The 24,107-nt window shown below is 59.5% G+C and overlaps 1 protein-coding gene across 6 annotated transcripts in view; it reads left to right on the top strand.

Annotated features, from left to right (window-relative positions):
• The window catches only part of LOXL3 (lysyl oxidase like 3), a 28,944-nt gene extending 6,023 nt beyond the window's left edge, over nucleotides 1-22,921 (top strand). For 2 of the 6 annotated variants that reach the window (XM_048846593.2, XM_075128212.1), the window contains exons 2-15: nucleotides 5,714-6,039; nucleotides 6,829-6,992; nucleotides 7,489-7,700; nucleotides 13,177-13,236; nucleotides 13,508-13,727; nucleotides 13,969-14,149; nucleotides 14,695-14,849; nucleotides 16,624-16,797; nucleotides 17,469-17,631; nucleotides 18,386-18,629; nucleotides 19,895-20,010; nucleotides 20,203-20,339; nucleotides 21,242-21,353; nucleotides 21,976-22,921. In XM_048846593.2, the coding sequence (XP_048702550.2) occupies nucleotides 5,727-6,039; nucleotides 6,829-6,992; nucleotides 7,489-7,700; nucleotides 13,177-13,236; nucleotides 13,508-13,727; nucleotides 13,969-14,149; nucleotides 14,695-14,849; nucleotides 16,624-16,797; nucleotides 17,469-17,631; nucleotides 18,386-18,629; nucleotides 19,895-20,010; nucleotides 20,203-20,339; nucleotides 21,242-21,353; nucleotides 21,976-22,049 (2,325 nt within the window). In that variant the 5' untranslated portion in view covers nucleotides 5,714-5,726 and the 3' untranslated portion in view covers nucleotides 22,050-22,921. Of the gene's footprint in view, nucleotides 1-5,713; nucleotides 6,040-6,828; nucleotides 6,993-7,488; nucleotides 7,701-8,348; nucleotides 8,607-13,176; nucleotides 13,237-13,507; nucleotides 13,728-13,968; nucleotides 14,150-14,694; nucleotides 14,850-16,623; nucleotides 16,798-16,942; nucleotides 17,099-17,468; nucleotides 17,632-18,385; nucleotides 18,630-19,894; nucleotides 20,011-20,202; nucleotides 20,340-21,241; nucleotides 21,354-21,975 lie in introns of those variants that run through there. The other 4 variants (XM_048846590.2, XM_048846591.2, XM_048846592.2 and 1 more) reach the window with 4 other exon arrangements.
• The last annotated feature ends 1,186 nt before the right edge of the window (nucleotides 22,922-24,107 follow it).

Genomic DNA, 24,107 nt, shown 5'->3' with positions numbered 1-24,107 from the left:
TTTGCTGAATTCACCTAGAGAGAAAACGTCCTTCAGACAGGGCGAGAGTTGCAGCCCGTTCCCCAGAGAGAGAAAACACCCCTTGAATGGTTTTATATTTTCTTCCAAATCATGGATAAAGATATTGAAAAGCATCAGGTCAAGAACAGATCCCTGTTAAGACCCCCACAGAAACACCCCCATTGGATGACTATTCTCCATTCACAGTTACATTTTTAGCTCTAGCAGTTAACCTGTTTTTATCCATTTACTATGGACTACAGTGATTTTGTGAAGTGCTGATCTTTTTATCAGAATGTCACGTGGGATAAAGTCAAATGCCTTCTAGAAGTCTGTCTATTATGACAACACATTTCTTTTATCAGTCCAATTTGGGATCTCATTAAAATCAATATCACGTTTGTTTGACAAGACCCATTTTCCATAAACCCCTGGTGACTGGCATTACTTGTGCTGCTATCTTCTAATTCTTGACTCGTTGCCTCCCATCTCAGCCTGTCCATGACTTTTATTCTGGACCAATGTCTGGCCATCTGGCCTGTAGTAACCCAGGTCATCCCATGTACCCCTTTAAAATACTGGCACACCATGAGCTCTGTTCCACAGAATTTCCCCTTGTTCCCAGCCAAGTTGAAAAATATCTAATGATTCAGAGAGCTCCTGGGCCAATGCTTTTCATACACTGCGGGTGCAAGTTATCCGGTTCTGCCAATGCAAAGCTGTTTATTTGTAGCAGCTGCTGTTTAACACACTCCCTTGTTACTGATGGACTGGAGAGCATTTCATTATCTCCAAGATGTGGAAACCTCACTTTGCTTCTTTCCAAACACAGAACTGAAACATCTGCTGTCTCTCCATCATGCTGGACTATGTTTCTGTTCCTGTCTCACTTCAGACCTCTGCCCTTGCTCATGGGGGAAGAGGGAGGACAGCTAGCTGTGAACAGGGGAGCTGGGGGAAGAGGGGGAGAGTTCCAGGCTAGGGGGGTCCCAGTGGTTCCAACTGCTCCCTGGCCCAATCCTGGGTGCTGCAGTGGCTGCTTCAGCCCCTCCGAGTCCCACTCTTGTCTCCGTGAGTTTACATGGTGTTGAAACCCCGCCCCCCAATATTTCCATTGTGTGTGTGAGCTAGTCCCTCTGCTCCCCTGTTTTTGTAGCCCCTTTGGCTGAGGTCTCATGCTGGAAGGTTTGAATGTTTGGGCCCAACATGCCCCAGACTCCCTGCCTTCCATTCTCAAAAGGGTCAATAAAACTCAAGTGCCCTCTGCTGAGAGAGAGAGAGAAAGGTCAATAAAACCCACTGCTCTGTGTCCCCTCTCCCTTTGGGCAGCTCAGACTGTGAGCTCTGCAGTACTGGGACTGGGCTGCCAAGGTCCCAGCTGCTGGGAAGTAGCCAATCACAAAGCCCAGAACAGACTGAGTCCATTAATGGCTTTGGAGATCTGGACCAAGGGGGCTCTCTGGGGACGAGCACAGGCCTGATGTGTACAAAGCAGCCTAGCCGGTGATGCAGGGAATGTCAGTGCTCCAGGTGCGGGGGAGCAGTGCCCGGGTCTTCATTCAGCAGGAAGGGCTGGCATGTCTTGGCAAGCTGCAGGTGAATGATGGCGTCTTTAGTCCTGATCCTGCGGGGTCAGCGAGATGCAGTGATGATCTGACCTGGTGAAGGGGCAGATGCCTTCCATGGGGGCGGACTGCGACCTGGCCAGCTCTGCAAAGCCTTTTCCTGCTGCCTGCCCACAAACAATCTCCCAGCTGGGTTTGGTTCTGTTCTTGCAAACCCAATCTGGCCATTGAGGTTTTGGGAACCAGCCATGTCCAGTCTGATCAGAGTCTGCCATTCAGTGTGCCCTGTGCCCCTCATGCCTGCACTATGCTCAGAAACAACTGCCCAGTGCCAGGGACCCCTCTCCTCCCCTGTGCCGGGGCTCTGCATCCCCTATTCCCTCTCCCTCCCATTCCAGGGGCTCTCTGCCATCCCTAACTTTCCTCCTTTTTATTCAATTTCTCTCTAACACGGTACACTGCATTGGGGGGTGGGCAGAGCTGACTGGGTGGTGGTTATGCTGGGAGGTGTCGATGGTGCCATCAACTGGTTCCTTGATCTGCAGACAATTACACAGGTGGCTGAAGCTGCCGGCTCTGCTGATCACATGCCGGGGCTCTGTGTCCCCCCAATTTTCACCTTCTGGTTTTCCTACTTGTCATCAAAATCAATAGGATTCTTGTATTGATCAGATGCTGCCTTCTGAAGTTATTGTATAATATCCAAATGATGAAATGCCATCAAGTTGAATGTAAGGATAAACATTTTAAAATCAGCAGGCCTGGATAACTTGCACGCAAGAGTCCTAAAAGAATTGGCTGAGGTGATCTCTGACCAGGTGATGTTAATTTTTAATAAATTATGGAATACTGGGGAAATTCCAGGAGTCAGGAAAAGTGCTAATCTTGTGCAAATGTTCAGTAAAGGCAGACAGGATGACCCAAGAACTATAGGCTGGTTAGCCTGATATCAGTCCTGGGCAAAATAATGGAAAAGCAGATACAAGATTCAGTTAGATAATGAAAAATTAAAGAATAGGAATATAATTAATGCCACTCAGCCTAGTTTTGTGGGTACATAGCTTTCGTCAAACAAACTTGATTCGTACAGGGGCCACAGGGGACAAGCAAAGCAATATGAGCTCCCGGTGCAATACTGTGGGTGAAAGGGCTAATGTGATGCTTGGATGTATGACAGGGGAGTCATGAGTAGGAGCACCAAGGTGAGTTTCCCTCTGTATATGGCAGTGGTGAGGCAGGTACTTGGAATATAGCTCCCATTCTGGTTCCCACCTTTTAAAAAGGATGTTGAAAAACTGGAGAGGGTGCAGAGAAGAGCTCAATCCACTCAGCTTAGCAAAAGGAAGATTGCAAGGTGACGTGAGTACAGGGTGTGAGGACTTGATGGGGAGAACATGCTGGGCACGGAAAGGACTGCTGAAGCCAGTGAAGAAAGGTGGAACGAGAACCATTGTCTGGAAGCTGAAGCCAGCAAAACTCCTCTTTGAAGTTAGGAAGATAGTTGTCAAGTGAGGGTGATTAATCGTTGGAACAAACTCCCAAGGGAAGTGATGGCGTCTCCATCTCACAGAGTCATTGGTTCATAGATAGCAAGGCCAGAAGGGTCCACTGTGGTCATCTGGTCTGTTCTCCTTCCTAGCACAGGACATGGGACTTCCCGAAATTAATTCCTGTTTGAACTAGAGCAGATCTTTTAAAAACCCCACCCAACGGAGATTTAAAATCTCCCAGGGATGGAGAATCCGCCACGACACACAAGAAGTTCTTACAATCATTCATTACCTTCGCTGTTTTAAAAAAATTGTCTTATACAGAGATTGAGGTTTTCTAGCATCAACTTCCAGCGACTGGGCATTGTTACATCTTTGTTTGCTAGACTGAAGAGCCCTCTATTATCAAATTTCTGTTTCTCACGTAGGCATTTGTAGACTGATGAAGTCACCCTGAAGCTTCTCTTTGTTGAGCTGAATAGATTGAGCTCCTTGAGTCTGTCACTATAAGGCAGGCTTTCCAATCCTTTAGTCATTGTTGTGGCTCTTCTCTGATGCCGCTCCAATTTGTCAACAGCCTTCTTCAATTGTGGGCACCAGAACTGGGCACAAGAGTCCAGCAGCGGCCGCCCCAGTGCCAGATACAGAGGGGGAAATCACTTCTCTTCTCCTACGTGATAGTCTCCTGTTTATGCATCCAAGGTACCCGCAGTGCTGCCCACTGGGGCTCATACGCCCTGCCCTGGTGCTGCCCTAGGCAAGGATCCCTGCCCTCTCCATGGCTCTGCCACCCTGGCCCCTCCATGCCCCTTCCTCTGCTTCCTCAAGCATGTCAGGGCCCAAGTGGCAGGCAGGCACCCAGCCCAGTTTGACCTCAGCAACGTTCCTATTGATTAGTGGCTTGAAAGCAGAGAAAAGCAGGAAATAAAGGCCAGTTCCAAACCAGCTGCCCCACCTTGCCCTGGGTAGCTGGGCACTGACTGGCATGTATCCAGCAAGGAGAAGTGGCTTGGCCTGGCCTCGCAGCGTGGGCCCAGTGGGAGGCAGCTGCAGCAGCAGGTCAGGCTGCTGGGAGCGTCTCTCCACGGTGCTTGGAGGCACCAGCCCGCGGCATCATGGCTGAGATGGGGCGGATGGTCCCAGACAGAAAGTTGGGAACCCACCGGGGGCCTTGGCCGCAGCCTGGCACCATGTCCTCCCGGGCAGCCGGTGGCAGACTGGACAGTGCAGTGCGGCGAGTGGCGCTCTGGGTCAGCTGTGAGGCTCGAGGGGATCGGGCACCTTGGATGAGGTCTCACGGGGTGGTGGGCAGGGTTGTGGCACCACTTACCTGCATTTAGGAATTTGTGGAGTTTCCTGGCAGACAGCGACGTTGGGGAACCCCATGGTGACCTGGCTGGCAGGAGGGGGAGCTGCCTTGGGGACGGGGCCTTTAGTGGCTGGTTCCCAGGGCAGGTACTGTGTCTCTCCATGTTCCCAGGGAGTGCCCAGCACGCTCGGTGGCCTGGTAGCTACCGGCGAGTGGGAGGAGGTGGTGCTGACCCGCCAGGAGGCTCTGCAGGGGCCGCGTCACTGAGGAAATTCTCCAGCCAAGTGTGGAGCTGCAGCTGGGACTGAGGCTGGGTGGCAGGTCTCAGGCTGTGGGGCACCGGGGTTGTTCGAAGCGCCCCCAGGGGGCAGTGCCAGAAGGAGGAGCCCCTGCCTCAGGGCGCACAGCCTGTGGCCATATCTACGCTACAGATTATGTCGGAGTAACGCCTGTCGCTTGGGGGTGAATAACCACCGCCTCCCCACCCGCAGCCACATAAGTCCCATCGACAGGAGCGTCCGGATGCACAGTGCTGTGCGGGCAGGAGAGCTTCTCCTGCCGGCCGCCGTAGCTCCTGCCGCTCGCGGAGGTGGTTTTATTATGCCGACAGACGCGCGCTCTCCTGTCGCACAGAGGGTCTTCCCTGGGCGGCGCAGTGCTGTACGTCCAGGTGTGCCCTAAGGCCGGCCGGGACCGGCCCTACCCTAGGCGCTGCAGGGGGGCAGAAGGAGCTGCCTGGGGCCGGATTGTTTCTGTGACCCCATGTGGGGCCTGTCTGCTGAGGGGCAGAGTGGATGGGCGTGGGGAGGGCCCAGGGCCTGCTGCAGGGGTGAGAGGAGCCGGCATTATTGGCAGGGCGGGACGCTGGGTCCCAGTGTGGGCCAGGTGGACACTCATAGAGGACGTGACATTCAGCCACTCGGCAGGGTAAAGGGCAGCTGGCGACGGGCAGGGCGGGTGAGCGGCCATGGCAGGGCAGTGGGGGAGGTGGGAACCAGGGAGGGGACCTAGTGTGGGCCTGGGCAGGGCTGGCAGGGGCTTTGGCTGTTAGGGCAGAGAGGAAGGGCAGGGGAACATCACCCAGACAACCTCCGCCCTGTGCTGGGCCTCCACCCACAGACATAGTTCCTCCTGCATGGGCTCCCTTCACCCCCACTGCAGGGCTCCTCCCCGCCTTCAGCCCACTGCCTGGGCTCCCCTTTACCCCGCCTCCCCCAGCTGCGTGGGCAAGGGCACTTGGGTCTCTCTCCACTGACTCCTGGCATCAGAGTCTCTGCTGTTCCGTGGGGCTGTGCCCCAGTCCACGAGCATGGGGGCCTATTTGACCCCATCCCCCCTTTTTTTTTCAGGCCCGTCTCAGCCATGAGGAGCAGCAGTGCCTGGGCATGGCAGGAGTTGCTGGCCCTGCTCTGCAGCGTCTGGCTCTGGGTGGGTGCTGCCCAGCGCACCGGGCCCACGCCCACAGCGCAGAGCCAGGGCCCCAAGCTGAAGTTCCGCCTGGCTGGGTACCCCCGCAAGCACAACGAGGGGCGCATCGAGGTCTTCTACAATGAGGAGTGGGGCACCATCTGCGACGATGACTTCACGCTGGCCAACGCCCACGTGCTATGCCGCCACCTTGGCTTCGTGGCCGCCACAGGCTGGGCCCACAGCGCCAAATACGGCAAAGGCGTTGGTGAGGGGCGTGGCTGGCATGGCCCAGACTGCCAGGGCCAGCGTGTGTGGGGGTGGGGAGGTTGCACGTGGTGGGGCTGTGTGTGCGCAGGGGGACTGTGTGTGTCACTGAGCTTATGGGGGAGTGTGTATGCAGTGCGGCTGGGGTGTGTGTGCATGTGCGCAGTGGGTCTGTGTGTGTGCAGGGAGCTGTGTGGGCATGCAGTGGGGCTGGTGTGTGTGCACGGGGGTTCTGTGTGCAATGGGGTTGTGTGCTGTGTCTGCGCAGTGGGGCTGTGTGTGTGTGTGTGTGTACAATGTGGCTGGGGCTGTGTGTGTGCAGGCAGGCTGCACAGGTGTGTATGTGTGTGCACGCACGGGGGCTGTGTGTGAGTAGTGCAGTTGGATGTGCGTGCAGTGAGGCTGTGTGTGCAGGGGGCTGTGCGTGTGCTATGTGTGTGTGCAGTGGGTTGGGTGCGTGTCTGCACGCAGTGGGCTGGGGGCTGTGTGCTTGTGCAGTGGGGCTGGGTGTGTGTTGCTGTAGATTTGCACACACAGTGGTGGGGGGTGGTGCATGTGAAGTTTTTGCAGGTGGGGAAACCCCAGGCTGCAACCCCTATCCCTGGGAGCTCCCCGGGAAATCACCTTTTGGGGGGTGAGGTTCACATTTCTTCTGACTTCTTTTTGAGTTGCATTGCCCTGCCCCACACTGCCACATATGCCCCAAAGACACCCCCTCACCTTATATACACCCCCTCCAGCCTGGCCTTGGCCCTGCCCATGACCCCTCCCTGGCCTGGTGCTTCTGCAGGGCGGGTCTGGCTGGACAACGTGAACTGCGGGGGCAGCGAGAAGAGCATCGTGGACTGCAGGTCACGAGGCTGGGGGAACAGTGACTGCAGCCACGAGGAGGACGCGGGTGTGATCTGCAAGGACGAGCGCATCCCAGGCTACGTGGACTCCAACATCATTGAGGTGAGTAGCTGCAGCCCTGGGGTCCGGGCCCCACGCGGCGGGGCTGCTACCACCTCCCTCCCCGGGTCCCACACACTGGGGCTGCCCTGCCCTGCCCTAGCTCTCGCTCCTGCCCAGGCTCCATCTCCTGGGTTCTCTTGAGCCTGGCGCGGTCTCTGCGTCCCCGTCATTGGGGCTGGGCAGGCCGGGCAGGTTGGTGTGGGTAAGTTGGCGCGGGGCTGGAGCTGGGGCGGGGCAGGCTTGGAGGGCTGGGTAGGCTGGGTGAGCCGGGCAAGCTGGTGCCGGGAGGGCTGGGCATGCTGGTGCTAGACAGGCGGGGCAGGCTGGCGTGGGGCTAGGTGTGCCAGGCAGGCCGGTGCTGGCCAGGCTGGCTCGGGGGTGGGATGGCTGGGCAGGCTGGTGCTGGACCAGGTGGGCTGGAGAAGCTGGCACTGGGCCGGGTGTTGGGACCTGTCCGGTGGAGCTCAGCAGCCCTGACCGGGCTCTCCCCTGCCAGGCCGAGCAGAACCAGGTGGAGGAGCTCAGGCTGCGGCCTGTGGTCTCTGGCGCCAGGAAGCGGCTGCCGGTGACAGAGGGCGTGGTGGAGGTGCGCTACAAGGAGGGCTGGGCACAGATCTGCGACGAGGGCTGGAACCACAAGAACAGCCGCGTGGTCTGCGGGATGATGGGCTTCCCAGCCGAGAAGAAGGTCAACAGGAACTTCTACAAGTGAGTGAGGGGGCTCGAGGAGAGCCACACCGAGGGGTGGGCCTGGCACTACCCGGTGGGACCTGCATGGGTGCCAAGGAGGGGTAGTCCTGTGGGGCTGGGGAGGGGAGCTGGGGCAGGGCTGTGGGGGGTGGGAGGCATGGCGGGGCAGCCCTGAGGGAGCTGGGGCAAGGCACGGGGAGCTGGGTAAGGCTTGGGGGCCCCATGGTGGGGCAGCCCTGGTGATGGCTGGGTCAGTGCCACCAACTCTCATGATTCTGTTGTGACTCTCACGATGTTTGGTGTTTTTCCTAAATCCCCAGCAGCTGGAGTCAGGTGACTGTGAGGGCGCCGTATACCGTGTGACTAAGCTGGTCAGTTGGGTGGGACGCAGAGGTGGAACCTGGTGGCTCAGACACAGGGCGAGGGCACGGACCCTGCATGGGCCTTGTTACAAATTCCCAGCTTTTGGGGCACCGACCCTGGGTCCATGCCTTCATCCGGCGAGCCCTGGAGTGCTCCCATATTGCCAGCCACATCCAGCCTGGCCCAGCCCTTGTCCCCGGAAGTGTCTGCCCAGCCCTCGTGGTGCCTGGGTGGCCCGAGGTGCTCAGACCTGGCCGGGAGCCTGGGCAGAGAGAGGCTGGGTCTGGTCCAGGAGGCTGTAGGTACCCAGCCCTGCAGGGATCCAGCACCGTGGAGCTGAGCGCCGGTGGCCTTCCTCATGCCCTCCCAGGCCCCACGCTGGCTGACCGCCCCAGCCTGGCTCTGCCATGGCTCCCAGGGAGCTGCAAGCCTTGTGGGCTGTAGCCCTGGGCGTCTGCCAGCCCCTCACCATCCTCTGACTGGCGGGTCACCATTTCCTTTCTACAGGCCATTAAAGCGAGCAACCAAGATAAAGAGCCGGAGCCCAGGGCTGGGTGCAAGGTAACAGGGTAGGGCCAGGTCCACATCCTGGGGCCGAGTCTCCCCAGCAGGTCTGGGGCTGCCGAGTCCCTCTGGATGGTAGAAGCTGCCCCTGCCTTGGCCAGTCTCTTCTGCCATCAGGGCTGGATTCTGGGCTGGGCCCTGGGAATCCAGCTGGAGCCATGAACTTCACCCTGGGACTCAAAGGCTGTCTTAGGCAGGCGGGCTGAGCCTCTCACTGCACAGCTCCTGTGGGGCCTTTGCATTTCAGTAGGTGAGGTTCATTTGGCCATGGATGGGATGTGAGGCCTGGTTGGGGTCTGACCCACCCCTGCATGGAGCTGGGGCTTCTGCTTGAGTTCTGCGTCCTCCAAGAGAAATGGCTCTTTCTCCAGGGCCTAGCATTGCATAGGGTCCTCACGCCAGCCCTTCAAAGGGCCGGGCAGGGAGGGGGCTGTGCCCATGTGGGGTCTGATCTGGTCCCTGGACTGGGAGCGCCATGCCCACCACCGGCTGGCAGGGGCACCGTTCTCAGGGGGACACGCTGGGGATCCCTATATGGGTGCCATTGCCACAGAGATGGGACTGTTGGTCGTCACCCCCACTCCTCCCAGCAGTGGGTTCAGTGGCCATCAAGGTCAGCCCAGGGCCCTGGAGCGGAGCTCTCTCTCCTGGAGGTGGACGGAAGGGCTGGTGGACATGGGCCATTTTCTGAAGAAAATGCCAGTGGGGCAGCTGAGCTGGCTGTGAGTCCCCCCGCTCCCCACCCGATTGTGCCCACACCTAAGCCATGGACCTGGCGGACTCGTCTGTGGCAGCAGGGCCTGGAGACTATAGTGGGAGCAGCCCAACATGGTAGCATTTAATTTCAGGAAGGGGGACTACACAAAAATGAGGAAGTTACTTAAACAGAAATTAAAAGTACGGCACCAACAGTGAAATCCCTGCAAGCTGCATGGAAACTTCCTAAAGACACCATAATAGAAGCTCAATTTAAACGTATACCCCAAATTAAAAAACATAGAGAACGAAAAAGTGCCACCGTGGCTAAACAACAAAGTAAAAGAAGCAGTCAGAGGCAAGAAGGCATCCTTTAAACAATGGAAGTTAAATCCTAGTGAGGAAAATAGAAGGGAGCATAAACTCTGGCAAGTGAAGTATAAAAATACAAGTAGGAAGGCCAAAAAACAATTTGAAGAACAGCTACCCAGAGACTCCAAAAGTAATAGCAAAAAAAATGTAAGTTCATCAGAAGCAGGAAGCTGCCAAACAACCAGTGGGGCCACTGGATGATCGAGATGCTAAAAGAGCACTCAAAGACGATAAGGCCATTGTGGAGAAACTAAATTAATTCTTTCCATTGGTCTTCACAGCTGAGGATGTGAGGGAGATTCCCAAACCTGAGCCATTCTTTTTAGGTCACAAATCTGAGGAACTGTCCCAGATTGAGGTGTCATTAGAGGAGGTTTTGGAACAAATTGATAAATTAAACAGAAATAAGTTGCCAGGACCAGATGGTATTCACCCAAGAATTTTGAAGGAACTCAAATGTGAAATTGCAGAACTACTAAGTGTTGTTTGTAACCTAACATTTAAATCAGCTTCTGTACCAAATGACTGGAGGACAGCTAATATGACGCCCATTTTTAAAAAGGGCCCCAGAGGTGACCCTGGCAACTACAGGCCAGTAAGCCTTGCTTCAGTACTGGGCAAATTGGTTGAAACTATCATAAAGAACAAAATTGTCAGACACACAGATGAACATAATTTATTGGGGAAGAGTTAACATGGTTTTTGTAAAGGGAAATCATGCCTCACCAATCTACTAGAATTCTTTGAGAACAAGCATGCGGACAAAGGAGATCCAGTGGATATAGTGTATTTAGAATTTTAGAAAGCCTTTGACAAGGTCCCTCACCAAAGGTTCTTAAGCAAAATAAGCAGTCATGGAATAAGAGGGAAGGTTCTCTTATGGATTGGTAACTGGTTAAAAGATAGGAAACAATGGGTAGGAATAAATGGTCAGTTTTCAGAATGGAGAGAGGTAAATAGCGGTGTCCCCCAGGGATCTGTATTGGGCCCAGGCCTATTTAACATATTAATAAACAGTCTGGAAAAAGGGGTAAACAGTGAGGTGGCAAAATTTGCAGATGATACAAAACTCTCAAGATAGTTACGTCCCAGGCAGACTACGAAGAGCTACAAAAGGATCTTTCAAAACTGGGTGACTGGGCAACAAAATGGCAGATGAAATATAATGTTGATAATTGCAAAGTGATGCCCATTGGAAAGCATAATCCCAACTATACATACACAATCATGGGGTCTAAATTAGCTGTTATCACTCAAGAAAGAGATCTTGGAGTTGTTGAGTGGATGATTTCAGAGAACTATCCACAATGTGCAGCAGCAGTCAAAAAAGTGAACAGAATGTTGGGAAACATCAAAAAAGGGATCGATAATAAGACAGAAAATATCATGTTGCCTCTCTATAAATCCATGGTACGCCCACATCTTGAATACTGCCTGCAGACATGGTCGTCCCATCTCAAAAAGGATATGTTGGAATTGGAAAAGGTTCAGAAAAGGGCAACAAAAATGATGGTATGGAACAGCTTCCATATGAGGAGAAATTAATAAGACTGGGACTTTTTATTTCGGAAAAGAGACAACTAAGGGGGACCATGATAGAGGGTGTGGAGAAAGTAGATAAGGAAGTGTTATTTACTCCTTCTCATAACAGAAGAACTAGGGGTCAGCAAATGAAATTAATAGGCAGCAGGTGTGAAACACACAAAAGGAAGTATTTCTTCACACAAGGCACAGTCACCCTGTGGAACTTTTTCCCAGAGGTTGTTGTGAAGGCCAAGACTATAACAGGGTTCAAAAAGAACTAGATAAGTTCATGGAGGACAGGTCCATCAATGGCTATCAGCTGGGAATGGGTGACAGGGGATGGATCACTTGTTGATTACCTGCTCTGTTCATTCCCTCTGGGGCACCTGGCATTGGCCACGGTTGGAAGACAGGACACTGGGCTGGATGGACCCTTGGTCTGACCCAGTCTGGCTGTTCTTATGCTGTACGCACACAGTGGCAGTCCCTGCCCTGAGATCTGGGTCTGGTCTGACCCTTCCCAGCACTGGCTGAGGGACAGAAGCCAAGGTTAGCAACTGCTCTGCGGCCAGAGCTACCCTGCATTGTTCCAGGTCAGAGCTCAGGTCCTGGAGACCCTGGGGGCAGTTGAGGGACCAGAGAGGAGCTGGGCACGCACTGAACTCTCTGTTGTTCTCCCCGCTAGAGAAGGGGACTGGGGAGTGCATGGGGCTGCCCAGGTCTCTGTGGGTTGGGCTGGTGGCTGTACTCCCTTTGGGGCCCTGCCCAGCCCGTTGGCATTGCCTGGAGGTATGAAGGAGCAGGGGCTTGAGACAAGTTCTCACCTGCCAGTGCTCCCGTATTGCAGGGGACCATCCTCAATCCGCTGCTTTTGGCCTCTTTCCATACCCGCCCTAGCTCCAGGTCGGCAGCAGAACCCTGCCAGTGATGAGGTGGAGCAGAGGGGGCCTAGAGGGGGAGGAGGATGGGGTGGAGTGCATGAGGGGATGGAGGTGTACCTAGGGGGAATGGATGTATGGTTACATAGGGGGAGGGGTGGGTGGCAGGGTGCATACAGGAATGGATGGAGAAATACATGTGGGGATGGCTGGCTGGGTGCACTGAGGGGGATACACTGGACGGGATAGAGGGGTAGCACAAGACAGACTGGAGACCAGGGTTTGGGGCAGTGTTTGCACGGGTGGTGACAGCGATGCTGCCTGTTACAGCTCTGTTTGGAGCAAGGGTGTTGAATTACGGCCAGCGCAGGAGCGAGCAGTAGAGTCTGAATTCCAGCTTTCCTTCCCGACCCAGACACGCCGGGCACCTCAACTATGCTGGGGCAGGCTGATGCTGCATCAGGAGGAGTGGGGCTCCTGGCAGGGCTAGGCGCAGTGCCTTGGGGGAGACAGCCTGTAAACCTGCCTGGCCCCCTGCAGCTAGGTCCCCGCCCAGGGCACCTGCCTGCCAGCCAGCCCCTGCCTGTCTGTGGGATTACACGGGAGAGGGTGAGGTTGCGAGCAGTGCAGGGCGCTCATCCCCAGGGGTCGCCTGGGTGGGGAGCATGCAGCATGCATGTCATGGCCATAGGGCACCGGCCGCCATGCATGCTGCATTCCAGGGAGCATGTGCTTGCCTGTGGGATGTGGTGGCTGGCGTGACACAGGACATGGCTGCGTCACGCCTGTCATGGGCCGTCAGGTGGGAAATGAAGTCACTCCAGTGGGTGACTGATTTCTGGCCATGAGGTGGGAGAAGCTATCGCTGGCAGCAGCTGCCCTCCTGCTGTGAGCCCTGCCTGAGGCCTGGTGGAATGGGTGGCCCCTGGGCCCTGTCCAGGTGGCTCTGGTGCCCACAGGTCTGGATCTGGCCAGGGCCCTGGAGGCAGCTGGGCAGCCCCGTTCCACCTGGCTGGCGTTGGCAGGCAGAGCCAGGGCAGGACGTTGGTTGCAGGCCTGGCCTCCGAACTCCTTGACTGTTGTTTTCTGTTTTCCAGGCTGGTCTCCAAAGCTCGCCCCAAACACAAGCACAGGGAGGACTTTGGGGGCCCCAAGAGGTAAATGGGTGCCCAGCACCAAAGGGTCCCAGAGTCCAAAGGCCTGTGGCCTGCTCTGGGGTTCCCTGGTGAAGAAGGAGTGTGGGCCTCGCTGGCCGGGGCCGTGGGGGGGCGTGCTGCAAGGGGCTGGGCCATGGAGTGACAGTCTCTCTCTTCCCTGCTGATTGGCGTTAGGGTCATGGATGGTGAGAGTCTCTGAGCTGGGCTCGGCGCCTGGCACCCCACTGCCCCTCCTATGCCAGGCACTCACGCTCTGCTCTCTGCCTGGCAGGTTGTACCTGGAACGGCAGCAGCTCAGCTACCGGCTTCACTCGGTGGCCTGCACAGGGAACGAGGTACACATCTCCATGTGCCCCTTTGAATTCTACAAGGGCAACGCCACTGCGGCTTGCAAGGGCGGGATGCCTGCAGTGGTGAGCTGCAAACCAGGGCCCCTCTTCACCACGGGCAGTGCCCCGAAGAAGAAGAAGCAGGGGCAGCAGCAGGGCCAGGTAAGCGCTCTCCGTGGGTTCAGCATGGGGCACGCGGATTGTTTTGCTCCACCCACTGGGTATCAGGCAGTGATGCCAGCAGCTGGAATGGGGGGCACCCAGTGTCAGTCACTGGGCTGGGGCAGCCTATCTCCCAGGGCCTGGTGGAGGCAGCAGGAGCCCCAAGGTGCCCCTTGGTTCTGGGCCTGGCAGAGGGCAAGAGCGTCGGCTGTCCCGTGACATGTCTACCACGCTCTCGCAGCAGCGCGTCCGGCTGAAGGGCGGAGCCAAGGCCGGGGAAGGCCGGGTAGAGGTGCTGAAGAACAGCGAGTGGGGCACCGTCTGCGATGACCGCTGGAACCTGCTGACAGCCAGCGTGGTGTGCCGTGAGCTGGGGTTCGGCAGTGCCAAGGAGGCTCTGACAGGAGCACGCATGGGCCAAGGTGAGCTGGGTGGTGAGGGGAGAAGGTCTGGGGCAGCCCTGTGCATATGTGGGAGCATGTCAGAGCATGCCGGGGAGCCCATCAGGGCATGAATGTGGGCACGTCTGCCCTCTGGGCGCTTGTTTGAGCCCCTGAGCCTGTTGCTCTGCAGGGGAGAGAACCTGGCTCGAGGGGGCTCTCCCCGCATTGGGGTGAGCCTGGTGCTGAGCAGCTTCAGCTCTCAGTGAGCGCTCTGCAGTCTGGGTGCCCTCGCGCCCTGCCCCTGCCCTTTCTCTGCCAGCCTCTCCAAGGGGACTCCAGCCAGGCAAGCTGCAAGGGCTGGGAGAAATTCAGCCTCCAAGGGAGAGCCCGGCCCCTGCAAGGCCAGCGAAATGCCTGACGCCAGCCCCATAGGAACCGATCAGGTCTGAGGAGACCCCGATATGTGTCCAAGAGGAGGGAGGGTTGGGGCGAGGAGTGCTCCTAGGACTAGGGTAGGTATGGGGATTTCCTGGGGCACTGTCTGCCTGCCTCCCCATCACCCTGGCCCCTCTGCTCCCTGGCAGGGATGGGTCCCATCCACATGAACGAGGTGCAGTGCACAGGCTCGGAGAAGTCGCTATGGAGCTGCCCTTATAAGAACATCACGGCGGAGGACTGCAAGCACTCCGAGGATGCCGGGGTCCGCTGCAACATCCCCTACATGGGCTACGAGACCATGGTCAGCACCGCACCCTGTGCAGGGGGGCAGCCCCCAAGGGCTGTGGGGAGGGGCCTGGCTTAGAGGCTCACTGAGCGTGGGGAGCCCAGGATCTGCTGCTCTGCCAGAGCCCCAGGTCCCTGCCCATCTGCTAGCAGAGTGGGGGCCATCTCTCCTGGCAGGGCTCACAGGTCCCAGCCCTCTGCCAGCAGTTCCCCCCCTCATGTTCCAAGTCACACTGAGAGCTCCTGGGCATGGAGGGGGCAGGAAAGGTGGCCCTGACACCATTTGTATGCCACCTCCGAGACACAGGTAAAGTGGGCATTGCCGCCCCCCAACAAACAGGGTGCTCGTGCCGACTAGAGCCAGGCGTTACTGCAGTGGTGTGGAGCCATGGGACCCAAATGGGAACCCCACACGTGCACAGCGCTGTCTGACTGCCCACAGGGAAACCCGGCATGGTAACGCTTTTCACGGGCATCCCACGAGACCCTGGGGTAGCCCCCTGCTCGGGGTGTATGTGTGTGTGTGTTATGTGCCAGCTGGGGTAGCCCCCTGCTGTGGGGGGCCATGTGCCAGCTGGGGTAGCCCCTGCGAGGGGATGGGGGGCACATGCCAGCTAGGTTTTACCACCCAGAACATATGGCAGAGACCCCAGTGCTGCCATGGTTCTTGCTGGTCCCATCCTAGGTGCCAGCTGGTGAGGCTGAAGGGAGACGATACCCAGGCTGGGATGTGGGAGGACTGGTCATACGCTCACCGCTGGGCACTTTGTGGAGCAGTCGGGCGTGGGAGGGGACCCTCAGCGCAGTCCCTGTTCCATTTCCTCTGCTCCCCTGTGGGTTGCTTCCCCATTCCATGGGTCTCAGTAGTGTCCTGGGGCCCCTGCCCCCAGGCGTCTCTCTCCCATGTGGGTTGGTGCTGGCCAGGGGCTGTGATGATGGGAGGTGTCTCACACGCCCAGGGTCTGTTCGATTCACAGCCTGCACTGGAGTTGTTTCTCTGCCCCTGGGCATGGCACCCTGCAGTGCTACCCCAGGTCTGGGGAGGAGAGGAGCACCCGCCCACGGAGAGGGGAGTCCTGAGCCCCCGTCAGGATACTGCTGCTTTGCACTGCATGCTCCCTGCATGCTCATGGGGCCTGGGCACCGAGGAAGCTGGGGGCACACAGCTCCCCCCTCGGCACGCTCCCACCTTGTTCCCCTTGAACAAGGAGCTGCATGTGCTGCGGGTCTCTGCTGATTTCACTCCCCATCTCCAGGCCCCCAGCACGAGCCTGGACGAGGATATCGGCGCCTGCACGGCAGCTGGACAGGGCTGGAGTCACGTGGCGCGAGCTCTGCCCTGGTTCTGCCGCACTGGCCAGTGGTGGATTGGGAGGGGCAGCTTGGGCACATGGTGCCCCCTGGAGATGAAGTGACTGCAAATCAAAACAGCAGATGGGAGGGGCCGTCTGGGCTGCAGGGGGATCAGGGCTGGGGTGGCAGGATTGGCTCCCCAGGCCAGCTCTGCAAGGGCACTCCCTGGGCAGACAGGACCGGGTGCTGCCCAGGCTGCACCTGCTCTGAGATACAAGGTTCAGGCTGTAGGGGCTGCCCCACTGGCCCCTTCCCCAGCGCCAGTTCAGGCCCCAACCCCATGGGAAGAGCCAGCTTGTGGCTATTTGGGAGGCTGCTGAGGGACGTGGGGCACCTGTAGCTCTGCAAGTAGAGCCCTCAGGGACCCAGCTGGGCCCTGCCACCAGCCCCTCCCATGGCTCCCCCGCTAACCAGGCCTTGTCACCTTCTCTCTGCAGATTCGCCTGAGCGGGGGCCGGAGCCGCTTCGAGGGGCGGGTTGAGGTGGCGCTGGGCACTGGGAGCAATGGGCGCCCCGCCTGGGGCCTGATCTGTGGCGATGGCTGGGGAACCCTGGAGGCCATGGTGGCTTGTCGCCAGCTGGGCCTGGGATTCGCTAACCATGGCTTACAAGTAGGTGTTAGTGCTGGCTTGGCTAACCGCGTCACGCAGGGCCCAGGACTCCTCCGTGGCAGGGCGAGGACAGCATGCTGGGTTCACAGGCTGGCTGGCTGTGGGGCGGGGCTGCATGCTCACGGCCCATAGGGCTTCTTCACAGATCCGCATAGTAGGAGGAAGGACCCCAACCGAGGGCCGCGTGGAGGTGAAGCGAGGCAGTAAGTGGGGAACGGTCTGCAGTGAGGGCTGGACCACCAAGGAAGCCATGGTGGCATGTCGCCAGCTCGGCCTGGGCTACTCCTTGCATGCAGTGACGGTAGGTGCTGAAGGGGCCCAGGCCTCAGGGCCAGTGCCCGCTCCACTGGGAGTGTGGGGAGCAGGGGTTTGCCCACCGGGACCGCCTCAGGACTTGCTCGCAGGGCCCAGGCAGTGGGGGGAGGGATGCTTGGGGGCTTGGTCTCTGGGAGCTTCTGGAGGGGTTAAACTCACAGATGGCATTTGGGCCCGTGCCAAGCAGGCAGGAAGGTACGCACAGGTCCCACCGGGGGTGGGGAGGGGGAATGGCATGGACACGGCACACACAAGTGTGGGGTGGGAATGGGGCACGCCCGGGGCTCGGTGCCTGGCTTGCTGTGCAGAGGGGCAGGGGGCACACGGGTCTCTGACCAGCCCGGCGTCTCTCCCAGGAGACGTGGTACTGGGACGCCAGCAACGTGACGGAGATGGTGCTGAGCGGCGTGAGGTGCGCTGGCCACGAGATGGCGCTGAGCCACTGCCAGCACCACGGCAACAGCCTCAACTGCAAGAAGATGGGCACCCACTTCGCCGCCGGGGTCATCTGCTCCGAGAGTGAGCTGGAGCGGGGGGGCGGGAGCTCTCGTCACCCTGGCCCGGCTACTAGCAATCCCTCTGAGCCAGTGGTTGTGCCTCGCAATGCGTTATGTGGGCCGCAGGTTGAGAACCACAGTCCCCTGTGCCCAGCGTGGGGCCAGGAGTGGAGCCTTGAGCGTCGGCCGGGCAGCCAGAACCCAAATCCTGCTGCCGTGCGGGACTGGGCAGCAGCCGGCACCCCCAGCACCGGGCCAGGAGCGGAGCGCCTGGGGGCCAGCAGCCAGGACCTGACAAGAGGGGCCAGGAGTGGAACCCAACGTAAAACCTGGGGCAAACCCCTAGTTCCAAGAGACCCTCCCCACAGCCTGCCCCCAGACCCACTCTCCCGCCCACTGGGGCACTCACCAGCCCCTGCTGGTGCAGGTTGCAAGACCCTGTCTCCCCGTCAGCCAGCTCCATCCCCTGCCAGACCAGATCAGCAACTTTTGAACTTTTGTTTAGCACAGCTGGGCGCTACCTGGTGGCATCCCCTTGTTGAGAACTGCTGCTCTGAGCCACCCTTTCAGCCCTGGCCTGTGCTCTGATTGGCTGCTCTCAGGCCCCCTGCTTTGATTGGCTCAGACATCATCATCCCTGCACTTAAACCAAATATGGCCTTGACCGCCTCTGTCCCCCCGCCCAGCACTGAGCAGGCCCCCCGTGTCCCCCAGAAAGGAGCAGGTGCCCCCGCATCCTCCAGCCCCCAGAACTGAGCGGGTCTCTTTCCCCCCAGCTGCCTCGGACCTGCTGCTGCACGCCCCGCTGGTCCAGGAGACGGCCTACATTGAGGACCGGCCCCTGCACATGCTGTACTGTGCGGCGGAGGAGAACTGCCTCTCCAGCACCGCCCGCAATGCCAACTGGCCCTATGGGCACCGCCGGCTGCTACGCTTCTCCTCCCAGATCCACAACCACGGCCGTGCCGACTTCCGCCCCAAGGCCGGGCGCCACTCCTGGGTCTGGCACGAATGCCATAGGTAAATGGGGGGCTCGCCATGGCGCAGGCGTGCAGGGACGTGGGCCAGGGCCAAGCTGGGAGGGAACCTCAATTGGGCCTATATGGGAACAATGAAGGCCAAGGTCCCAGGGGAGGCCGAGGTCCCAGGGGAGGCCGAGGGGGGCGGAGGCTGGGCAGAGCCTGGGGGAGGCCAGGGTGGTGTGGGGTGCTGCGCTCTGGGGAGTCAATGGGCCATGCTGGTGTCTTGCCTGTGGCTGCTAGCCAACTGCTCAGTCACTGCCTGTCTGCCACAGGGTGAGGTCCTGTGGGGCTGTGGGAGTGGCAGTCCTGGGGCTGGACCCCGCCATGCTCAGTCTCTGGGCCAGCCTGTGTGTCGGGGGTGGGGTTGGGGGGAGCCTTGCAGTTACTGAAGGAGGTGGAAGTGAGGGGTAGCACCTTGCCACCGCATGACTCTTTGACCTAATATCGGCCCCAGGAAGTCCTGGCTCCAGGCCTTGAGGGGTAGCTGAGTGCCCAGGTCGTCCTGTCCAAGCCATGGCCAGTCTCCTCTTTGCTCCATGGAGTTCAGTCCCGCTCTGGGGGGTCTCCCAGCCTGGCAGGGGAGCTCTCGGGGGACGGACCATGGCAGAAGGCTGGGGGTGGGGAGGAGGCTGGGCTTGGAGATGGGAGGGGGAACCCTGGGGGAGGCTGCTGTAGGGCAGGTTATGGGAGCCCTGAGGGAGGGGGATCTGTGGGCTCCAGCGGCACAGAACTCGCATGGAGACATAGTGGGGCTGTGAGCACTAACGTAGGGGTCCAGGGTCCCTGTGATCGCCCATTCTGGGGTCTTTTCCTTGCTCCCCTCTTGTTCTGCATGACAATGCAATTGCAGCAGGTGCTGGAGCGGGGCCAGGGCTCTGTGCAGGGCTGCATGTGAAAGTGCTTGGAGGTATGACTGGGGCCCCACTGGGGGTATGTGTCTGGGCTGCCTCCCAGTGCCTCTCTGGGACAGACAGATAGATACATGCCCTGCCTCCCCTCCCACTCCATGCCTCTCTCCGGGCTGCCCCTTCCCCAGGGCCACGTCCCCAGGATATTCCCAATATGCCGCCCTCATGCATATCTCTGGGCCATTCTCCCTCCTCCACCCTCCCAGGCCTCCCCCTGGCTCGCACCCCACCCACTGTGTCTGTCTCTGGGCTCTCCCCTCCCCCCCGCTGCAGCACACCTCTGGGATCCCCCCGTCTCCGCCCCGCCCACTGTGTGTCTGTGGGTGCAGTGCCTTCGGTTTGTGTCTCTTCCCAGGCACTATCACAGCATGGACATCTTCACCCACTACGACCTCCTGACCGCCAACGGCAGCAAGGTGGCCGAGGGCCACAAGGCCAGCTTCTGCCTGGAGGACACAGAGTGCCAGGAAGGTGGGTGCAGCGTCTTGGCACTGCCAAGAGTCGTGCTGGAAGCGAGGGGAGAGCCCAGGGGTGGGGCTGTGTCTGCCCACTGATCTCTCCTTCCTCTGGGGCTGCCCCATGGGGAGCTGCTGCCTGTCTCGGGCTGGGCTCGCTGTGGGGCGGAGGGAGGGCCAGGGTAAGTGACCTCACCCCCCGTTCCAGACGTGGCCAAGCGATATGAATGTGCTAACTTTGGAGAGCAGGGCATCACCGTGGGCTGCTGGGACCTGTACAGGCACGACATCGACTGCCAGTGGATCGACATCACCGATGTCCGGCCCGGCAACTACATCCTGCAGGTACGTGGGGCAGAGGCTGCTGCGCCCTCCCCATGTGTGTGTGGGCAGCTGCCGGGTACCCGGAGCCCCAGCTGCTGCCGGCTCTTCTCTGCCTCCTGCTTCCTAGCCCATCAGAGCTTGCTTTCCAGAGCCTGTGTGAGTGCAGTGTGTGTGTGTGGTCGCGTGGAGTGGCTGTGTGCCTGAGTGGGGTCGGGTGTGCACCTGGCGGGAGGGAAGGGCTGGCGTCTGGGCTGGGACGGGCCAGTCTCGGAGGGATGAGTTTATTGGTAGGTGCTGTCCTAGAGCTGAGGTTGCATTTAGTTTGTGGCATGATGGGGCCATGGGCTCTGCTCATGTGGCAGTGAGTTCCACAGTCCAGGGATGGCCTCCAGGACGGTTCTGTCTCCCACTCTCCCCACCTTGGGCTGCCAGGGTCAGTGTCCTGGTGATGTAGCAGTCAGAGAGGTGTTTCTCAGGGAGGGATCCCCAGGGCGTGGCTAGCAGCCCAGAGGCCTGGAGCTGGATTCTGTACTCAGGGGTGAGGCTGTGCAGAGCCGGGCCCTGTGGGGAATGTGGGCCCAGCACCCTGTGCTGCTGGGTGTGTACCAGATGGAGCTTTCTCAGGCCAGGAGCTTTGTGTATAGCTGGGCCAGCTGCTGAATGTGTGTGTGCGTGTGCGGGGGGGGGGGGGGGGGGGGAGGGACACACATCATAGGGAATTAGGATTTAAATTGCAGCTGCTTAATCACATATTTAAAATCCTGGCTAACAAAACCTCAGCATGGGGCAAGAACTGGGGCGGCCGCCGTTCTAGCCAGAGAGGGACACAGGGGTACATGGAGCCCTGGCCGGGGGGGATGGAGGAAGGGACACGGGTGTGGCGGCCAGACAGTCCCTCAGCCCCAGGTTGGTGCCCTTGGCAGGTGGTGATTAACCCCAACTACGAGGTGGCCGAGAGCGACTTCACCAACAACGCCATGAAGTGCAACTGCAAATACGACGGGCATCGCATCTGGGTGCACAACTGCCACATCGGTGCGGGGCCGCGCCAGAGCCCTGGGAGAAAGGGGGCAGCCTCACCGGCACAATGGGGGGCAGGGCAGCAGAAAGCGGTGGGGGTGGTGCAGGCAGGCGGGGAGGCACCAGTGTTGGGCACCTCGGGTGATGTGGGGGGTAGGTTTGGGGGGAGGGGAGGTGACATTAGCGGCGGGTGCAGGGCAGGCTGGTGCTGAGGGCGGTGAGGGGTAGGTTTGGGAGAGTGGGAAGAGGGGGGTGTTGAGGGCATGGTGGTGGGATACGTTTGGGGATGGTGGGGATTGGGGGGCCCACTGGCTGGGGGTATGGGGCAGGGAGATGGGTGGGAGGGGAGGTGGCACTGGGTGCAGGGCAGGCTGGTGCGGAGGGCAGCGTGGAGTAGGTTTTGGGGAGGTGGCATTAGCTACGGGGGCTGGGCAGCGGTGTGAAGTAGGTTTTGAGGGGGTGATGGGGACCGCGGGTGGCGGGGAGGGGGCATTGGTGGCAGGGCAGCATTGGTGGCAGGGTGGTGCTAGGGGCAGGGAGATGGGGAGGTGGGATTGGCTTTGGGGGCTGGGCTGGGGCAGGGGTCTGCTGGGGGTGTCTTCCCTCACTGGCGCCTACATCTCACCTTGTACTTCAGGTGACGCCTTCAGCGAAGAGGCCAACAAGCGGTTTGAACAGTACCCAGGACAGCTCAACAACCAGATTGTATAGTGACCCGCTGTCCCCTCCCACGCCCCCTGGAGACGGCCATCTCCCCCACCGCTCCCCCACATGCCGGGTGCTCCAAGGAGGAAGCAGTTTGTCCCGGGCTGGCAGCGTCACGTCCCCGGCTGGCTTGCGGGGCTCCGCGGTGCGAGAATCTGTGCCCAGCAGCAGCTGCTCCATGCCAGGTGCAGCCTCTGTCCCGGCCTGGCCGGGGAGTCCTCGGGTGTCTCTGAATCTCGGGCAGGATTTTCTTGGGCTGAGGTGGCCACCAAGTTCTTGTCTGGCTGTGCAGGGCCTGATAGGAGGTAGGCGCTGGGCACTGCGCCCCATGGCACCCAGCCCTGCTCAGGGAGAACTGTGGACTTCTACCACCGGGCAGTATGGGGGCTTCCCCACCTCCTTGTGGGGCTGAGGTGCAGCATGACACCAAGCAGGGCAGGGTTAGAGCCGGGGCCAAATCTAGCAGCTTCCTCTCCCTGGGAGGGTTGGAGAAGTGTGTGGATGGCCACCTGGTGCCTCCAGCTCTTGCCCCCCATCCTCTCCTCCCACCGCTGCCATGCTCATCCTGCCCCTCCGCCCCACTGGCCTTGACCAGCACCCACAGCCCCAAGCCGTTCTCCTGCCCGGCTGACACAGGAACCTCATGGAGGAGCAAGCAACGGCTCCAGGCACCTTACACAGCGTCCCTAAGCCTATGCCACCTGCAGGGCTGGCCAGGTCTGGGCCCTGTCACGCCTTTCTCTGTACAGTAGCTTGTCTATGTACTTGAAGAGCTAAACCATGTCAGGCAGCCCTGGGCCCTGCTTCCCCGACTGTGGCAGGGATGCCCCCATTTCTTAGTTGTCATTTTATTTTCTGTATAAAAGTGACGGTCTGTTTCCCTGCGTGCTACTGGCTGGTTTTTCCCAAGCTACAGGCAGGGGCTTCCTGCCTGGCCAAGGGGAGAGCCTGGCCCTGAGACAAACCAGGGCAGCACAGGCCTGCTGCTCATGCCCACTGCTCCCAGCAAGGGTAGGTGCCCGCATGGAGAACATGGGGATGGGGGCTCAGCTGCAGTGCACATGCCAGCCCCAGCACCAGCAGTGAAGGGCAGAATGGCTTTGCCCTGTCCCTGACAGGGGAAGCCTCAGGAGGGGAAGCCCAGTGCTCCCTGGGCCACAGGCTGGGCAGCTGCTCCTGCAAAGGGTGGGGTAGGGCTCGCTGCCCCACAGCCTGGGGGTGTGGGAATACCACCCAATGAACCTGAGGCAAACCCCAGGAGGGCCAATGCCCTGAGGGCTTGAGCATGGCTGGAGCCACTGAAAGAGGCAGCTGCAGGGGACCTCTACCTGCGAGCTGGGATGCGGGGGGTCAGCTGCTAGGAGATAAAGGAAGCCCAGGCTGGGGGGCAGAGCTGGGCCTGGCCCCAGGGAGTGGGGTTTGTTGGTGCGACAGGAGGGGGCAGACCGCAGAGCTTGCGGGGGGTGACGGAAGGAGAGAATGGTGTGCCTGGGGACAAACTGCCCTGGGCCAAAGCCCAAAATGGTTCTAACACAAGCCCCTGGCTCCAGCAGTTTGCCTGTGGCCCCACCAGACACGGCTTGGCAGCCCCAGAACTGCTGAACCCTCCCCCTGGACAAGGCGTGTCAGCAGGAGCAGCTGGGGCCTGGAGCCAGCCCTCTGCCCCCAAATGCATGGGGCTGTTGCTGGCTGGGCCCAGCCTGCAAGGAGGCACTGGGGCCAGCTCACAGCTGTCACTGGGCCCCTCATGCACCACTGAGGCAATGGCCCAGCCTGGCCTTGCTGCAGCAGGACTGCAGGCAGGCTGAGCCTCAGGGCCATGAGATGCAGGCGCATGGCAGCCCAGCACCCGGACCCCAAGGCACCAGAACTCACCTGGGCAGGGCATCTGGTGTGCATGGCCCAGCATCCTGCACCCAGGCGTAGGCACCCATGTCCCAACTGGGCATGATCAGGGCAGGAAGCCTGAGAAGTAGCAGTAGGTGCCACTGCAGAGGCCCAGGGCCGGCCCAGGGCCAGCAAGAATCAGAGGCAAGTTGGTTGGGCTAGGAGAGCAGGGCCCCG

The sequence above is a fragment of the Caretta caretta genome, chromosome 4, assembly GCF_965140235.1.
Source record: "Caretta caretta isolate rCarCar2 chromosome 4, rCarCar1.hap1, whole genome shotgun sequence".
NCBI classification, from domain to species: Eukaryota; Metazoa; Chordata; order Testudines; family Cheloniidae; genus Caretta; species Caretta caretta.
This window is presented reverse-complemented; position numbering and strand designations above follow the sequence as displayed.